Source organism: Gallus gallus, chromosome 14 (genome assembly GCF_016699485.2).
Source record: "Gallus gallus isolate bGalGal1 chromosome 14, bGalGal1.mat.broiler.GRCg7b, whole genome shotgun sequence".
NCBI lineage: Eukaryota > Metazoa > Chordata > Aves > Galliformes > Phasianidae > Gallus > Gallus gallus.
In genome coordinates this window covers 12,704,707-12,720,331 of record NC_052545.1, presented here as the reverse complement: position 1 = coordinate 12,720,331, position 15,625 = coordinate 12,704,707, and the positions used below count along the sequence as shown (strand labels likewise).

General features: G+C 65.6%; 2 protein-coding genes across 4 annotated transcripts in view; one reads left to right on the top strand and one right to left on the bottom strand.

Annotated features, from left to right (window-relative positions):
* The window catches only part of CORO7 (coronin 7), a 35,475-nt gene that overhangs the window by 19,675 nt on the left and 175 nt on the right, over window positions 1-15,625 (top strand). Inside the window, 18 exon segments of the mRNA NM_001006176.2 lie at window positions 10,474-10,528; window positions 10,606-10,663; window positions 10,744-10,889; window positions 11,871-11,966; window positions 12,693-12,812; window positions 12,888-13,023; window positions 13,108-13,283; window positions 13,377-13,485; window positions 13,590-13,676; window positions 13,777-13,919; window positions 14,150-14,254; window positions 14,365-14,450; window positions 14,571-14,712; window positions 14,812-14,901; window positions 14,973-15,089; window positions 15,158-15,293; window positions 15,362-15,453; window positions 15,521-15,607. Of these exon segments, the coding sequence (NP_001006176.1) occupies window positions 10,474-10,528; window positions 10,606-10,663; window positions 10,744-10,889; window positions 11,871-11,966; window positions 12,693-12,812; window positions 12,888-13,023; window positions 13,108-13,283; window positions 13,377-13,485; window positions 13,590-13,676; window positions 13,777-13,919; window positions 14,150-14,254; window positions 14,365-14,450; window positions 14,571-14,712; window positions 14,812-14,901; window positions 14,973-15,089; window positions 15,158-15,293; window positions 15,362-15,453; window positions 15,521-15,607 (1,981 nt within the window).
* On the bottom strand, window positions 1,325-8,781 carry VASN (vasorin). 3 transcript variants are annotated; one of them, XM_015294679.3, is made up of 2 exons: window positions 8,719-8,781; window positions 1,325-3,976 (listed from the first exon to the last, which is right to left on the bottom strand). In XM_015294679.3, exon 2 carries the CDS (start codon window positions 3,964-3,966, stop codon window positions 1,906-1,908), a length of 2,061 nt encoding a protein of 686 aa, XP_015150165.2. In that variant the 5' UTR covers window positions 3,967-3,976; window positions 8,719-8,781; the 3' UTR covers window positions 1,325-1,905. The 3 variants fall into 3 exon arrangements, with proteins under 3 accessions (XP_015150165.2, XP_046756688.1, XP_025011114.2); XM_046900732.1 differs by lacking the exon at window positions 8,719-8,781 and adding an exon at window positions 7,711-8,187; XM_025155346.3 differs by lacking the exon at window positions 8,719-8,781 and adding an exon at window positions 4,340-4,928.

Below are 15,625 nucleotides of genomic sequence, written 5' to 3'. Positions count from 1 at the left end.
AGGAATAATGGGAAGGAAAAAGAAAGGGGCACAGAGGGAAGGGGCTCCATGGCCAGTCCTGGCTGGGGCCACAGTGGTGACACAGGGAGCACCCACCACTCGCCGGCACGGGGCTCAAGCTCCGCCAGGGATTTTTCTGCTCTCCTCCTCACAAGGCTGGAAAATATACAAAGCTTGCAGAGAAAATATTTACACAGCAGCAATTTTCAGAGGAATTTGGGATGTTAATTTGAAAAATCTGTGGGGAGAGAACCACAATGGGCCCTTTGAGCGGGCGAGCGTGGCCCTCGCGCCTGCCCGCCCGCGCCGGAGAGGGGCCCCCACCGCCGCTGTGCCGGCCCTAATGGGAGCCAGCCCTGCCGGAAACCCACCTGGGAGCCGGGGGGGTGCAGACGGCCCCGCCGCCGCCCCACACCCCTAATTGCATCCAGAGCACACGAGGCCGGGTCAGGGCCGTGCCCTGTGGGTGCAGCCGGGGGGCCCAGCGAGGCAGGGTCTACAGGGCACTCACCTGAGGAGGGGTTCCTAGCTCCGCAGCCCTCTCGGCAGCCGGCCGTGGCAGCATTTCAGCCTGCTTTGCTCACTTTCTCCAAATAAAACATACCTCCACGGGCAGGGACCCAACCTGGAAAATTCCAGCCCGAAAGATAAAGGATTGGAAAACGATTAAAACCAGAGGTTGGAACAGAAAGCACTTGGCAGCAGTAACCTAGTGCCGGCCCCGAGCCCCCGCCGCAGCCAGCGCACGAGCATGGCCGGGGGCTCACACACAGGAGTGGAGGCCCAGCGTGGCTACCCCAGCCCTGGCCGTGGTGGCAGCCCCTGGGCTGGGCGCTCTGGCTGTGCTGCAGGCTGCAACCACGCTGCAGGCTGCGCTTGGCCACGCTCACCCCAGGCACGTCAGGGGTGGAGGCTTGTTGCCAGCAGAGCCCCCCGCAGCCCCTCGGCCCTGCGGCGAGGAGGAGGAGGGTGACGTCAGGAGGTTATCGGGTTGGGCCGGGCCGTGTCCGCCGCCCCGCAGCCATCTGGCAGCGCACGCGATGAAGTCAGGCGGGATGATGTGCAGGGCTAGGGCGCGTTCGGAGCTCGCCGCCTCTGTTTTGGTGACACCTCCTTAGCACTCGTGGTGGGGGGTGGCTTCGTGGGGGTGAAACCTCCTCGGAATGGGGGAAACCACCCTCTGTGCTCTGAGTCATCTGCGGACAGCAAGGAGGGTACGTGGGGACAAGGGGACACAGGGATGTGAGCATGACCCCGGGGTGAGCCGTGCTGCACAGCCTCTGGGGGGTCCTGCAGCCCCCACCTCGCCAACTGTGGGCAGCAATTCTCGTTGTTGTTGTTATTCTTTTATTATTTTTTTTACAAAACGACATCCTTCTGGTCTGCCTTACAAAACCTGTACTAGAAAAAGTTTTCCCAGAAGAAATGGGAAATAACCGTGTATAAATATTCTCTCTGAGTTCGTAAAGCTCTGCTTCCCCGTGCGCCCGCGCGGCGCGTCCTTCAGCCCGGCGGTGCCGAGGGGCACAGCTCCTCAGCCGGGCCGCGCCGCTCACATCGGCTCCAGGGAGTGGGGACCGCGGCCGCGCTGCGCTGAGGGGCCCCTGTTGCCAGCACATCGCTGCCCCTCAGCCGAGTCACCGCTGTCCTCCTTCTGTCTTCCTTCCGAGCGCTTGCTAAAACAAGAAGGCCAACCCAAACCCGAATTGAAAACCAAAACCTTCGCTGCCCGCGTTCCGCGTCGAGCCACGGGAGTCAAGGCGCTTAGGCCGAGCGGTGCAATCAGTGACTGCTCCCCACGTGTGTAAGCGCCTCAGAATTGCACGTTACGGGTTTGGGCACTGCCTCAGCTCAGTTAAGTCCTCGCCGTTCCTCGGCCTGGAGGTGCCACGCAGCGCTCCCGGCTCAGAAGTAGGAGGGCTTCAGTGCTGCGCTGTTGTTGTTGCTGGGGTAGTGCGCCTGCATCAGCGGCACCTCGCACTCGGGGCCGCCCGCCAGCACCGCGTTCTCAGTGCCCCGGCAGCCGTGCCCGCCCCGCTCGCCATTCTCTAGGCACGCCTTCACACCCTCCAGCTCCAGCGGGCCGGCCTCCACCCCGCCCCCCGCGTGCTCCTTGGCCCGGCGGTGCCGGCGGTAGTAGGTGACCGCCGTCACCACCACCACCAGCAGCAGCACGGCGGCCAGCGCGGGGACGATCATCAGGGCCAGGTTGTTGTCCTTGCTTTGGGTGACAGGTGAGTGCTGCTGGTGGCTCGCCGGCAAGGTGTGCGCCTCCACGCAGAACTCCTCCTTGGAGCCCTTTTCCCCCAGCGGCCCCACGCACACTCGGTAGGTGCAGTTGGGTTTCAGCGCCCGAACTGTGTACTCGGAGAGAGTAGCCGGCAAGCGGAGCATCACGGGGCGCTTCTCCGGCCCAGAGAGGTTGCGGTAGCTCAGCCGGATGCCCCTCAGCTGGGCTTTGGACTGCATGTAGTTCTGCAGGTCTACCCGCAGTGAGGTGCTGCTCACCTGCGTGATGCTGATCTTCCGGCTCGGAGGTGCTGCTGGCGTGGCTGGGGACAGCGTTGTGCCCCTCGCCGCCGCCTCCTCCTCTTCCTCCTCCTCCTCTTCCTCCTCACAGAATGCCCCAGCAAAGCCTGGTGGGCACAGGCACCGCAGGTGACCACGGGCACCCAGCTGGCAGGTGCCACCATTCAAACACGTGCGTGGGGGGCACAGCTGCGGCTGGGGGCTGCTGGCAGCTGGCGTGAGGCTGAAGGGCACCGGTGTGGAGCTAAAGGGGACGGCGCGGGGCTGCAGGGTGGCCGTGGTGCTGCTGGGCTCCGGAGGTGGGCGGCTGCCGGTGGGAATGGGCACAGGTGGTCGCAGCGCAGTGGTGCGTGGAGGGGAGGTGGTGGCAGCAGTGGTGGTGGTGGTGGTGGGGCAGCCAAAGTCGGCGTACTGCAGGTGGTGGAGGAGCTTCCCTGAGTTTTTTGGGGGGAAGTGGCAGCGTGTCTCCTCAGGCCGCCGGAGGAGCACACCGCTGGCGTTCACCCACTGCACGAGCCAGCTCATCTGGCAGATGCAGTTGAAGGGGTTACCGGCAGCTGTCATGGCCCGGAGCCTCGGGAAGAACCTGGAGAAGTCCCGAGGGATGGTGTTGATGTTGAGGTTGCTGATGTCCAGCTCCTGCAGGTTGTGAAGGCCACGGAAGTCCTCAGGGGGCAACTGAGAGATGTGCGCGTTGCCGGCCAGGCTGAGCTTGGTGAGGCTGCCCAGGCGCCGCAGCACCACCGGCACGCGCTCCAGCAGGTTGTCAGAGACGTCCAGCTCGTGAAGGTTGTTCTGAGGCTGGAAGAGCTCCTCGTCCAAGCTCGTCAGGCCCAGCCCTGCAATCTTCAGGGACTCGATGTTTATGGCATGGAGGGCGCCAGGCGTGATGGTGGGGATCTTGTTCCAGCTGATGTCCAGCAGGAGGAGGTTGGGCAGGTCCAGCGGGGGCACGGCCCGGAGCTGGTTGTTCTGCAGCTTCAGCTCCAGGAGATTCTCCAGCGTGTCAAACGCGGTGGCGTGGATGTGCTGGATCCTGTTCTTCTGCAGGTAGAGCCGCTCCAGCAGCCGCAGCCCGTGGAAGGTCTCGTTGGTGATCTCCTGCAGCTGGTTGGAGGACAGGTCCAAGTTGACGAGCTCCGTTAGGGGCTGGAAGATGTTTTTCTGGATGCTAGTGATCTTGTTTTGCGAGAGGTCCAAGAGCTGCAGGGCAGGCAGCCCTGCAAAGCTGTCCTCGCTGAGCATCGTGATACCATTCTCAAAGACATACAGGGAGAGGGTGCTGGGAGGCAGCCCTCGTGGCACAGTGTGGCCCCGCCTGGCCGCGCACAGGATGGTCGTGGGGTCCTGGCACTGGCAGCCCGTGGGACATGCCCGTGCCAGCTGCCCAGGGAGCAACAGCAGCAGCAGCAGCGTGCTAAGGACCAGCTGGTTCATGGTGTCAGCTCTGTGGGAGAGAGAGGTTTGCATGAGGATACTGTCGCCCAGGCACGCATGGCTTCACACACAAAGCACACAGCATTTTGGGCAGCGCTCACGAAGGGGCTGGCTCCAAACCGCTCCCAGGCCAGGCTGGCACTGGAGCCCCTGACCTGGCTGCTGGTGGGGCATGGACAGCTGAGCTCAGCCCTGCCACCACCGGCTGTCCACCGTCTCCTCCTTCCCTGCCTGGGGCACCCCAGCCCCAAAGGGACCATGGCAGAGCCTGAAGGCCTCTGCTGCTGCTCTGCCCAGAGCACGAAGCAGTGCACGGACTGCTAAGCGCTCCGCCGTCCCCCTCCCCACATCCCCCGGATTTAGGGCCACGCACCCCCAGCTCCTCCACGCGCGGTGTCCTGGCTCGTGGGGCAACACAACCCCCACAGCGGGTGGCAGGGAAAGGGCCCCTCCTTTCCCGGCTGCTCTCGGCAGGGTGCAAACCAAACATGTGGGACGCGCCGCCTCCATCCCAGCAGACGCACCCGGCTCGGCCTCCGCCAGCGAAGGGGGTGGGAGCCAGCCCTGCTTCCCGCACGCCGAGCAGGACTTAACCCTTTCCTTGTGCCGTCCGTACAGCAGCCACCCGCCTGAGCCCCCTGGGACCCCACACCATAGGATGCTGCCCCTGCCATTGTTCCACCCCGTAAGAGCTGTGAGGTGGGTGTGTGGCACCCAGCACCAGGCTGAAACCCAGGGCAGCTTTTAGGGGAGTTTTTCAGTTCTTTGAGGTACTCAGATGGTGATGCTGTTTCCAGCAACCAGAGCTGGAGGTTTCCCCCACACCAAGGAAGCACAGGAGTTGGTGGTGGCAGTGGCACTCGAGAGCAATGGCACCTGGAGGTGGCACCGCCGGGAGGTGACCCGGGCCAATGAAATGCTGCTGGTGTGAGGACAAAGGAGCCACTGCCCCTGCCCAGGCAGGGTGGCTTGGGGCTCAGGGACACGGCTGCAGGGGAGCAGAGTGGGGTTTGACAGCCTGGGGACAGCAGCTCTGCCGATGGGCCATGGGGAGCCCCTGCCCAGCCCTGTCCTGTTCCAAGGGCCCTGGGCCAAGCTGTGACCCTGCAGTGGGCTCAGCCCTTGGCAGACCTCCAGCGCTCTTGTGGCCCAAATCCCTGGCTGCACGTGGCAACTTTGCATCAGAGAAAAAGCTTTCTCTGTTGGCATCCCAAGATTCTGGCACAGCACTGGCCTCGTTGGGTCGCAGAGCTCCTGGGCTGCAATCCCCATCCCTCTGGCATTGACTGGCTGGGGACAGAGGAGAATGAGGAGAGGATGCTGCTGCTGTGAGCAGGGCTGGAACAAGCCCTGCTCCAGCCTCTCTGTGCCCACGTCCCACGGACAGACATCCTGGCTGATGTCCTTGCTCAGGACACAGCTTGTCTCTCAGCCCTGTCTTTCAGCCCTTTTAATGACAGCCCTAATTAGTGCAGGCAAGGGGTGAGACGCGGGGCTGCAGGAGGGCCAGGGCCCTGCCTCCTTCATCACCCCATGGCAGGGCACATGGGGTGACAGAGGGGCCTCTGTGAGGTGCATGGCCCCGGCAGCCCCTTCCCAGCACGCCCGTCACCTCCACCCCTCCTGCCGGGCCGCTGAAAGTCGTTAATAGCTGCAGGCAAATAAAACCCTGCGACTCACTGGGGCCCCGCTGTGCACGGGGGGCTACCGGGTAGCGCAGCAGCACGTGTTGCTGGCTGCCCCAGCGGCCCCTCTGCCATGGGGGGCCTCAGCCAGGCTGTGCCGAGTCCTGGATGTGCCACGGAGCACACCGCACCCCGAGTCCCCCCACATCACCGCGCTCGCCTGCAGCAGGACAGGGTTAAGGAGGAGGCTGTGGTCCTGGGGTGCGCCCAAGGGTGGGGTGCGCCCGCGCCGCTGGGCAGGGTCACCACAGCCGCCTGAGTCACTTGGCCCAGGGACACCAGCACTGGGAGGAGCCGCTCTGTGGCCATGCGGTCACGGTCACAGAGCCCCCGGCCCACACCCCGTGCGTGGGTGACCCTGGGGCAGAGTACCCAGCGTGCCATAGCCATGGTGATGGGGCTGTGCCAAAAGAGCCTCATGCAGCCTCATGAAGCGGTTGGGGGACGCTGCTGGCATTAAGCACTGAGCGGGTGGATGGAGGTGACAGCGCCAACCCTCAGCTGGAACACGGGGCAGCTGAGCAGGGACAGCAGGCACGCTGCGATGGCCAAAGAGCGGGCCGGCCTCGAGGGCAGCGTGGTGCGGGGCTGTGTATGCCAGGGTGGGCAGCGTGGTGCCGGCGGGGCACAGGACCCGGATTGGGACCTGGTTTTGCAATGCCAGGCTCGGGTTTCGCTGACGTGTCCGTGCTGCAACCGGCTGCTGACTCCGAGCCTCTCAGCCCTTTAATTATGCTGGCATTTCCTCCCCAGCTGCCAGGCTCCGCTCACTGCCCCCGAGCAGGTTGGGCTGGGTCGTGACCGCGGCCGAGCATCCCGCCTTGCCGGTCGGGCACCACACGCTCCACCTGTGGCTCCACACCTCTGCCACCGCTCTGCCGGCACCATCGTGCTCCTCCGGCACACAGCAGCACGCTGCCCAGCCCCTCGATGGGCACATGGGGCCAAGAGGTGAGCTCGGCCCGGAGCCTGGCAGCTTGGCAGGGGCAGCACGGCCGCAATGGGGAGAAGCGGTTCTCCCGGAGGTGCTTGGCCATCCTGCCCTGGCAGCGGCCCGCTGCTCCTTGGCTTGGCTCCCCCCGGCCTGCACCGCAGATACTTGCCGAATTATTCATATTTTCCGGCTGCAGGAGGATCCAGGCTCAGCCTCCCCTCTTGCACAGCCTCTCCCTGCCAGCCTGAGGGAGTGGGAGCGCTGTTCCCATTCCCTGGGATGAGCAGCTGGGTGTCCGCACGGTGCACGCGGGGACACGGCACCCCTTTCTGCGAGCCCCGTGCCAGCCAGGCACAGCACGGCGTGGGTGGCAGCGCCGGCTGCTGCGGTGACAGCGGAGTGTCCCCAGCCCCATGCTGCAGGGTGACACCTGGGCAGGAGGGGGCAGACGGAGCTGCACACAGCCACGAGGAGCTAATGGTGCCACTGGGGGAGCATCCCTGGCACTACGAGTGGCCGCAGGGCTGCGTGCTCACCCGGGTCTGCGCCCACCTGGCTGGCGAGCCCAGGGTGCCCCGAGCCCCCAGACTGGGCCCTGAGGGCTGGAGGGGACTGCGCAGTCCCACGGGCTCTCATCCCACCCCGTGTCACAGCGGGTTCCTGAGCCGGGGGTACCCAGCATAGCCACGACATCCCCTCCCGTCCCCCACAGCCCGGTGGGTGAGTGAGGCCCTGCGTCCGCTCGGCTCCCCGTGCAGAACAAAGCCGCCGTTGTTGCCGGCACGCAGCCAGGCCGGTGGGCACGGGCACACGCAGCTCCATCCCCAGCACCGCCCCGGGCCCCGCGCACAGGAATGCGGGGCCATCCCCGCCCGCAGGCCCAGCGCTGGCGGGGCGCTCCCCGACGCCCCCAGCACGGCCGCGTCAGCGCCTGCCCCCTCCCCGCGCGCAGCGGAGCCGCACCGTCAGCCCCTCGTCCCCCTTCTCCCCCTCCGCCGCAGCCCCCAGCTCCTCCCGCGCTCCCTCCCTATTTAATTAAAGTTTCCGCAGCAGCCGGGGAGGAATGCGGGCCCGCCGATCGCCTCCCCCCGCGCCACCCCCTCGGCCCGCTGCTGCCCCGCTGACCCGGCCGCGCTCTCAGGTGCCGGCGAGGGGAAAAACCAGCAGAGCCGCTTCGCCCGGAGCCGGCGGTGCCGCCCCGCTGCCACGCGCGGATTCCTGCGGCCTGACTGTGGCCGCGCTGTCCCCGAGCGCTTCCTCCCGCCGCGTCCCGTCGGGTGGCGGAGCCGGCCGGGCAGGCGGCGTTGCGTCAGTGCGACCCGGCCGGGCCACCGGGCTTGGCGTGGCGCGGGGAAAAACAGTAATTAGTGTCATTCGTCAGGGCGGCGCGGCCCTGCGCCGCGTGGGCAGCAGTCGGTCCTCGGTCAGGCCGGGCCGCCGCCACCGGGACGCGAGCACCGCGCACGGGGACGCGCTTCTGCTCGGCGCCGTCGCCGCGGCGTCGCCCGCTGGGACGCCCGGGTGCCGCCGGCGGCTCGGTGGGCGCGAGGGAGGGCCGAGGGATGCTCGGCCCGTCACGGCCGGCGGGGCGGCAGCTCCGGTGTCTCCGCAGCGGGCGCAGCAGGAAGGCGGCGGGGCATCCGCGTGGCCGGCGGCCAGGCTGGTCGGTGCCCTGCTGGCGCGCTGCCCCGTCGGACGCCGGTGCCGGCAGCTCCCTGCCTGCTGCGCCCCGAGCAGCGAGCCCCGCTGCCGCGTTGGGATGGGCACGCGTGGATGGACCGCGCCGGGTCCCGCACGTATCCTGGAGCCCGGCTGCCGGCAGGATGGGTCACTGTCGCCCAGCCAAAGGCAGTGACACCTGGGGACGGCACGAGTGCCCCCCAGCCACACCTCAGCCCTCCCCACCGTGAGGCAGCACCGGGCCCCCGGCCGGACACGCACCGGGGACTGCCCGTGGGACGGGACCCACGAGGCCACCGCGCTGGGGACCGGCCACCAGCGCCCCCGTCCCCGTACGCCACCGGGCTGCCGCCGAGGCTCCGTCCCTAGCCAAGACGGGGTCACGCTGTGACCCGGCAGGGACAGCCGAGCACGGACTGCCGGTCCCTCCCGGCCCGGGGTCGCGGCACTCACCGGGGCCGGGCGGGGCCGGGCCGGGCGGTCACTCCATGGCGGCGGGCGGACGCTCCCCTCTCTGGCGGCGCCGGGCCCGGGGGGGCGGCTTTTAGGACGGGGGGCGTGGCCTGGCGCTGGGGGGCGGGGCCGGCTCTCCCGCCGCCTCCCTATTGGCTGCGAGGAGCGGGGGGCGAAGGGTGGGGCGGGGCTCCCAAGTAGGCTCCGCCCCCCTGCGCACCTGGGGCCCGGTGTGGGGGGACCCCAGGGACCCCCTGGCACCCCCGGGTGTGGGTACGGGCACGGGTGTGGATACAGGCATCTCCCCCTATCCACAGCAGCCATGCGCCCCAAGCACCTGCAAACCCTGACAGCCCGGTAGCATCGAGGCTGGGCATCCCAGCAGCCCCTGTCCAGCGTGCCCTGGCTGACCCGTAACCCTGGTATGGATCCCAACTGCCCCAGGGCCGCTGGCAATCCCAGCCCTCTGTGTCCCAGCGTCTCCAGCACCCCTAGTCCATGCTACCCCATTACCTTGTTAACTGCCCCGGCCAGGGATCAGCGTGCTTTGGGGCACACTGCCACTGCACAGCAGGGACGGGGGCTGAGGGCGTCCTTGAAGGGCTGTCGCGAAGCCGATGTGACAGCAGTACTGCACTGAGCACTGCAGGATGATATCCACCGCCCCGAGGTGTCCCGGCAGTGGAGCTGCCCTTGTCCCAGCCTTTGCCCCGGTGCTGCTGGCGGTGCGGGGCTGACGACTGATCCCCGTGCCTGCCGCAGCCACTCGGCGTTGTTTGTCCACGCTGTGCCAACAGACACGGGCTGGGATTGCGCCGTCCCGGCTGGGGCTGCCCCTGATGGCAGCTGGCTGCCCCGTGCTGTCCCTGCCATGGAGACCCGCCGTGCTGCGGGGCCGGGCAGCCTTTGTTTGGCTGTGTTTCCTCAAAGTCGATCCGTGTAAAGCCCCGGCACCGCACGTGCTCCCTTCCCCCCGCCGGCACAACCACAAAAATGTCAACCCGAAAGTAATATATTGTCCCTTTGTTCTCTTGAAAGTTGCCTCTGGAGTTTTCTCCTCCACACCCACCTCATGGGGAAGGAAGAGAAGGGCTTCGGTGCTCCGTGTCCCCTCCGGCCACCGAGCATCCCCCGGGCACAGGGTGGGACAGGGACAAGGACAGGGCTGAGGCACACTGCAGCCAGCCCAGCTGGCAGCCCCGACCGCAGGACTGGCGGGGCGGCGTGTGCCAGTGAGGTGTGTGCTGTGCAGGCTGCACCCTATGGCCCTGCGCCCACCCCAGCCTGGCCAAGCTGGCCGGGCAGCCCGGGGCTGTGCTGGCAGGGCCGGGTGGACCCCGGGTTCCCTCACCTGTGGTGGCATCTGTGTGCCCCGTGCCCACGCTGCCGTGCCACGCACCGGAACGCTTCAGGAACTGTGGGTGGCTGCCAAGGTCTTGCTGCCATAAAGCTGTCACAGTGGGGCTGAGCGTGGCAGGGCTGTAGCGTGGGAAGCTGTAAATGGGGGAGATGCCAAGGGCCGTTCCCATGTGCCAGATCAAGGGCACCCAGCACTCCCTGCTGCCATGGGCACGGTCGGACCCTGCCCAGCACTTTGCTGGCACCACCAGGAAAATGGGACTGGGCTTGAGGTGCCCATGGGGGAACGGGTCAAGAGGGCAGGATCCAGCCCTGCCTTTATTGGGGTTCTGCCGCGCGCCAGGGCAGACTGCTGAGCCCCATCCCGCAGTGCTCAGCACCTTCCTTTCCTTGTAGGGCCGTGATCCCACTGTATGACGCCGACACGGGGCTGCTGGTGCTGGCGGGGAAGGTGAGGAGCTGATGCGGTGGGACGCACAGGGTGATCCTGCACCCTGCTTACACTGCACTCCTCCGCATCTCTGCCAGGGAGAAAACCTCCTGTACTGCTTGGAGGCAGCACCGGCTCAGCCTGCACTCACCCAAGGTAAACAGAACGCATCCTACACTGCGATGCTTCGGCCCCTACTGCTGCCCCCACCCCAAGGCTGTCCTGCCTGTCCGCAGTCACTCAGTGCCTGATGGAGGGACCCACACGGGGCCTGGCCACTGTCCCCCGCCTGGCCCTGGACGTCATGGCCTGCGAGGTGCTCCGCGTCCTGCAGCTCACCGACACCTTCCTCATCCCTGTCAGCTACATCGTGCCCCGCAAGGTGAGCGTGTGTGGAGCCATCAGATGGAGCCTCAGCTCCAAGCTTGGTCCCTGTGACCCCATGCCCTCATGCCCTGCTGCTTTCCCTGTCACTCTGTCACCAATCTGGGGTCCAAACGCAGCATGCAAGGCAACGGTGTCCCAGCCAGCTTCTCCTGCTGCCCCCAATGCTCTCAGGTTTTTCCTTCCACTGGCATCATTCCCCTGAAGCATTTTGCTGAACAACAGAAAAAAAAAATACAGGGTGGCAGCTTAAGAAAGTGCCCTTTTCTGTAAACAGACACTCTTGTGGAAAAACCCACGTTTAAAAAAAGAAACAGAGCGTAAGCACTGCTGCAGGGCAGCCACGGGCTGAGGTGGAGCAGGGCTCTGCCCCCACAGGGACACTGCCACAGGCAGCCCCCAGCTCATCCCCTTGCCCCCACCCTGTGGATGGCACAATGGTGGGTGCCTGGTGCCATCCCATTGGTGCCACCTCATGGGTACCACCTCAATATCCACGTGCTGGGGAATGGAGAGCAGCCAGGTGTGGTGGGGAGTAAAGGGAGGCTCGGGTTTCCTCATCAGGTTAAGATGAGGGAAACCTGTGGGGGATGAAACCTGGGCACTGTGTGCTGAAGTCTTGGAGCTGGGGGCTGAAATCTGGGTGCTGGTGTTGGGTAGCAGAGGTTGGGTGCTCCAAGCTGCAATGCCAGGAGCCGCAGGCCAGCAGCTGGGGGCTGCATTTCAGAACCTGGATGCTTTCAGGGTGCCCAGCACAGCCCAAAGCCAGGCAGCATCTGACACCTACAGGCTCCAGCACGCAGCTCTGCTGGGGCTGAGGCTGGGCAGGACCACCAGGGTGCCCAGGGGTCTCCTTATATGGGACCACCAGTAGTCAGTGACAGCAAGGGACTGCAGGCAGAGCACCAGTTCACATCCCACCTAGTGTGGGCAAGCACAGTGGTTCAGGATACCGGTCTTGCTGTTCTCTCTCCTGCAGTCCAACCAGGAGTTCCACGAGGATCTGTTCCCTGACTGCGCTGGGATGCTGCCGGCCACAGATGCCCAGGCCTGGTGGGCAGGGGACAGCCAGCAGGTGAGTGGCAGCCAGGAGGAGTCCCCGTGGGTGGCAGCACCTGGGGATGGGCACAGCGCTGGCACAGCCACTGCATTGCCTTGGGACGGGGCCGGGACGTGCATGGAAGGGGAGTGGAGATTTACACAGATTGCATGTTTGCCAAAAGCCCAGGAGTTTTTGGGGCGGCAGAGCACATGGGCTGCGTGCCCCCTCCTGACTGTGGAGTGGGAAAAGTGTTTGAGGACGAGACGCACAGCCCTGCACCTCAGCTGCAGCAGCTGGCTTTGAATGCAAACACAGCTTCAGGAGATCTCATCTGCTCCCACCCAGTTTAAAATGGTTTTCCAGGGAGAAACTGCTCAAAAATGCTCTTCTGCAGTCAGCTGAGTTCTAATTTCCATCTAGGTACAGCAAAGAGTAAAAAACTAATCAAGAAAAGGCACTTCCCCCCCCCCACCCTTCTTAAAAATGTAGACGTTCTGAGACACTATAAATGTGTATTGGAACCACTTAACGATTCCAAAGCTGTGAGCCAGAGAGGGGCCTCCTGCAAATCAGGAGCACCCCCATAAGCCAGACACCACAAGCAGCAGGTTTCGGTGGGGATGATTACAAAACCAGGGGGAGAAAAAGGAGGTTTTGTGGGGGTGAACCAGCTAGCTCCCTGACACGGCCAGCAGCTGGAACGCTGTGGCAGGCTCTCCTCTGCCAGTGCCTGCTTGTCACAGCGCTGCTGCCTGGCAGGTGGGGAGGGTGAGCCTGCACCCGGCACGGAGACCCACAGAGACCTTCTGTTCCCCACTCATCACCGCCGCACCCAGCACCCAGCTGCCTGATGACGGCCCCGTGGATTCCGACCGCAGTGTGAGCACAGGGGTACGAGGGGCTGGGGGTGGCAGGGCTGGGGGAGCACCTCCTGCCCACCGCTGTCCCCTGTAGGAAGGCAGTGGCTACTCTTCACCCTCTGGCTCGCTGACCTCACCGAGCAGCGCTGGCGCCTCGCTCTCCACCAGCACCGGCCCCTCCAGTGGCTTCGTCAGCAGCCCCAGCCAGAAGTCACTGCAGAGTATTTTGGGTGAGCGGGCACCAGGGTGGGCTCGGCATCACCGGCACACGTGGCTGGAGGAGCCGTGGCACTCAGCAGCGCTCACCCACACAGGGCCCAGCTCCCGCTTCCGGCACGCACAGGGCACAGTGCTGCACCGTGACAGCCACATAACCAACCTGCGGGGGCTGAGCCTCACCACGCCGGGCGAGAGCGACGGCTTCTGTGCCAACCACCAGCGTGTTGCCCTCCCACTGCTCTCTGCCGGTGGCCAGATCGCTGTCCTTGAGGTACTGCAGTCAGGAGCAACTCTTGGTGCCACCACTGCAAGCAGCACGTGGGCACCTGACGCATGCCCCGGGTGATGCTTTGCTTTCCATCAGCTCTCCAAACCAGGCCGTCTCCCCGACGTGGCTGTGCCCACCATCCAGAATGGTGCAGCGGTGTCCGACCTCTCCTGGGACCCCTTCGACCCACAGCGCCTTGCGGTTGGTACGCGCTCTGATGCAGTTGGCACCAGCACCCTGCCGTGGGTCGCTGTGCCCCGTGTTGCTGCTCAGCCTCTGTGTCTCTCTCTGCCTGTGTCGGTGCTGCAGCGGGGGAGGATGCCAAGATCCGGCTGTGGCGGGTGCCTGAGGGGGGGCTGCAGGACACGCTGCAGGAGCCTGAGGCCGTGCTGAGAGGTGAGCACGGTGCAGGGACACAGCTCAGGAACTGGCAGTGGGGACAGGTGGGTCCGGCGGTGTCCCTGTCCCAGCGCTGGCACTCTGCTCTTCTCACCAGGGCACACGGAGAAGATCTACTCCATCCGCTTCCACCCCGTGGCAGCCGACCTCCTTGTCTCCTCTTCCTATGACATGACAGTGCGGATTTGGGATCTGGGTGCTGGGCGGGAGGTGCTGTCCCTACAGGGACACACGGACCAGGTAGGGGAAGGGATTACCGGGGGGCCGCAGCACTCAGATGTAGTGGGCTGCCACGCTGCAGCACAGCTGGATGGCAGCTTGGGGCTGGCTCCTGAATTACGGTTCTGAGATGGCACTGGGGGAGAGTGACTTCAGGCTACCAAAAGGGCAACATAGCTGGCCACCAAGTCCCCTAGGCCAGCTGGGCACTGGGGCACAGATCTGTGACAGAGGCATCCTCCATCTCCCAGATCTTCAGCCTGGCCTGGAGCCCCGATGGGAGGAAGCTGGCGACGGTGAGCAAGGATGGCCGGTTGCGGCTCTTTGAGCCTCGGTGCAGCCTTCAACCCCAGCAGGTGGGACCACGGTGGTGGAAACGGGATGGGATAGCTAGGGGGGACAGATCTCACTGTGGGGAGCTGCTGGGCAGGGTGTGCTGCCAGTGACCTTCCTTCTCCCCATACAGGAGGGTCCGGGCCCTGAGGGAGGCCGTGGGGCACGCGTGGTCTGGGTGTGCGGAGGTGACTTCCTCCTCGTGTCCGGCTTCGACAGGTGAGGGTGGGCGTGCACCATCACTGGGCATGGTCCCCAGGGGACGAGGCGTTCCTCAGTGCCCACCATGGGGACAGTAGACACGCTGGGCTCTGCCATGCCACCTGCTCGCCCCCACAGCCGCAGCGAGAGGAGGATCCTTCTGTACCGTGCACAGGCCCTGTCCGATGGGCCCCTCTACGTTCTCGGCCTCGATGTGGCCCCTTCCACACTCCTGCCCTTCTATGATGAGGACACCAGTGTTGTCTTCCTCACTGGCAAGGTGAGATGGAGCTTGCCTGCTTCTACGGGGCTCCCCACACAGGGCACCATGCTACGGGGTCCTCGTGCCCTCACACCAGCCCCCATCCCGCTGTTCCAGGGTGACACCAGAGTCTTCCTCTACGAGGTGACCCCCGAGCCACCCTATTTCCTCGAATGCAACAGCTTCACCTCCAGCGACCCCCACAAGGTGAGGGGGTGCCTGCCGGGGCTGTGCTGCCTGCCCTGCTCCCAGCCCCGCTCACACATTTGCTCCACCAGGGCTTTGTCTTCCTGCGCAAGACAGCATGCGACGTGCGGGAGGTGGAGTTCGCCCGGGCGCTGCGGCTGGGGCAGAGCAGCCTTGAGCCGGTGGCTTTCCGTGCGCCTCGTGTCAAGGTAGTCACTGGGCTTGGCTGCGTGGGGGACAACGCGATGGGCTCTCCTCACTGTGCCACGTCCCGCAGAAAGAGTATTTCCAAGAAGACATCTTCCCTCCCACCCGCGTGTGGTGGGAGCCGGCCCTGAGCGCCAGCGCCTGGCTGGGGGGGGCGGACGGGCAGCAGAACCGCGCTGAGCTCCGTCCGGCCGACATGGTGCCAGGTGGGTGCGTGGGGGCGGCGCGGGGCCTCGTGGGTGTGGGACCGCCCCGCATCACGCTGCCCTCGCAGTGAGCCAGGCCCCGAAGGAGGCACCTGCGCGGAAGTTCGTCCCTGCGGCCGTGTATCTGGGGGAGAAGACGGACGAGCAGAAGAAGGAGGAGGTGAGTGTGGGGATGGCGGAACTGCAGCCCCGTGACGCCCCGACCCACGGCCCTGCCTGTCCCGCAGCTCCTCAGCGCCATGGTGGCCCGGCTGGGGAACCGCCACGACCCGCTGCCGCAGGACTCCTTCGAAGGCGTGGATGAGGCCGAGTGGGTAAGCGTGGCGGGGCCG

Excerpts from the sequence above, each read along its gene's own strand:
- VASN (XM_025155346.3), bottom strand. The coding sequence starts at position 4,476 with ATGGAGGCGGCGCGTCCCACATGTTTGGTTTGCACCCTGCCGAGAGCA. Across the intron at positions 3,977-4,339 it reads CGCGCGTGGAGGAGCTGGGG|AGCTGACACCATGAACCAGC; the intron begins GTGCGTGGCCCT and ends TCTCTCCCACAG.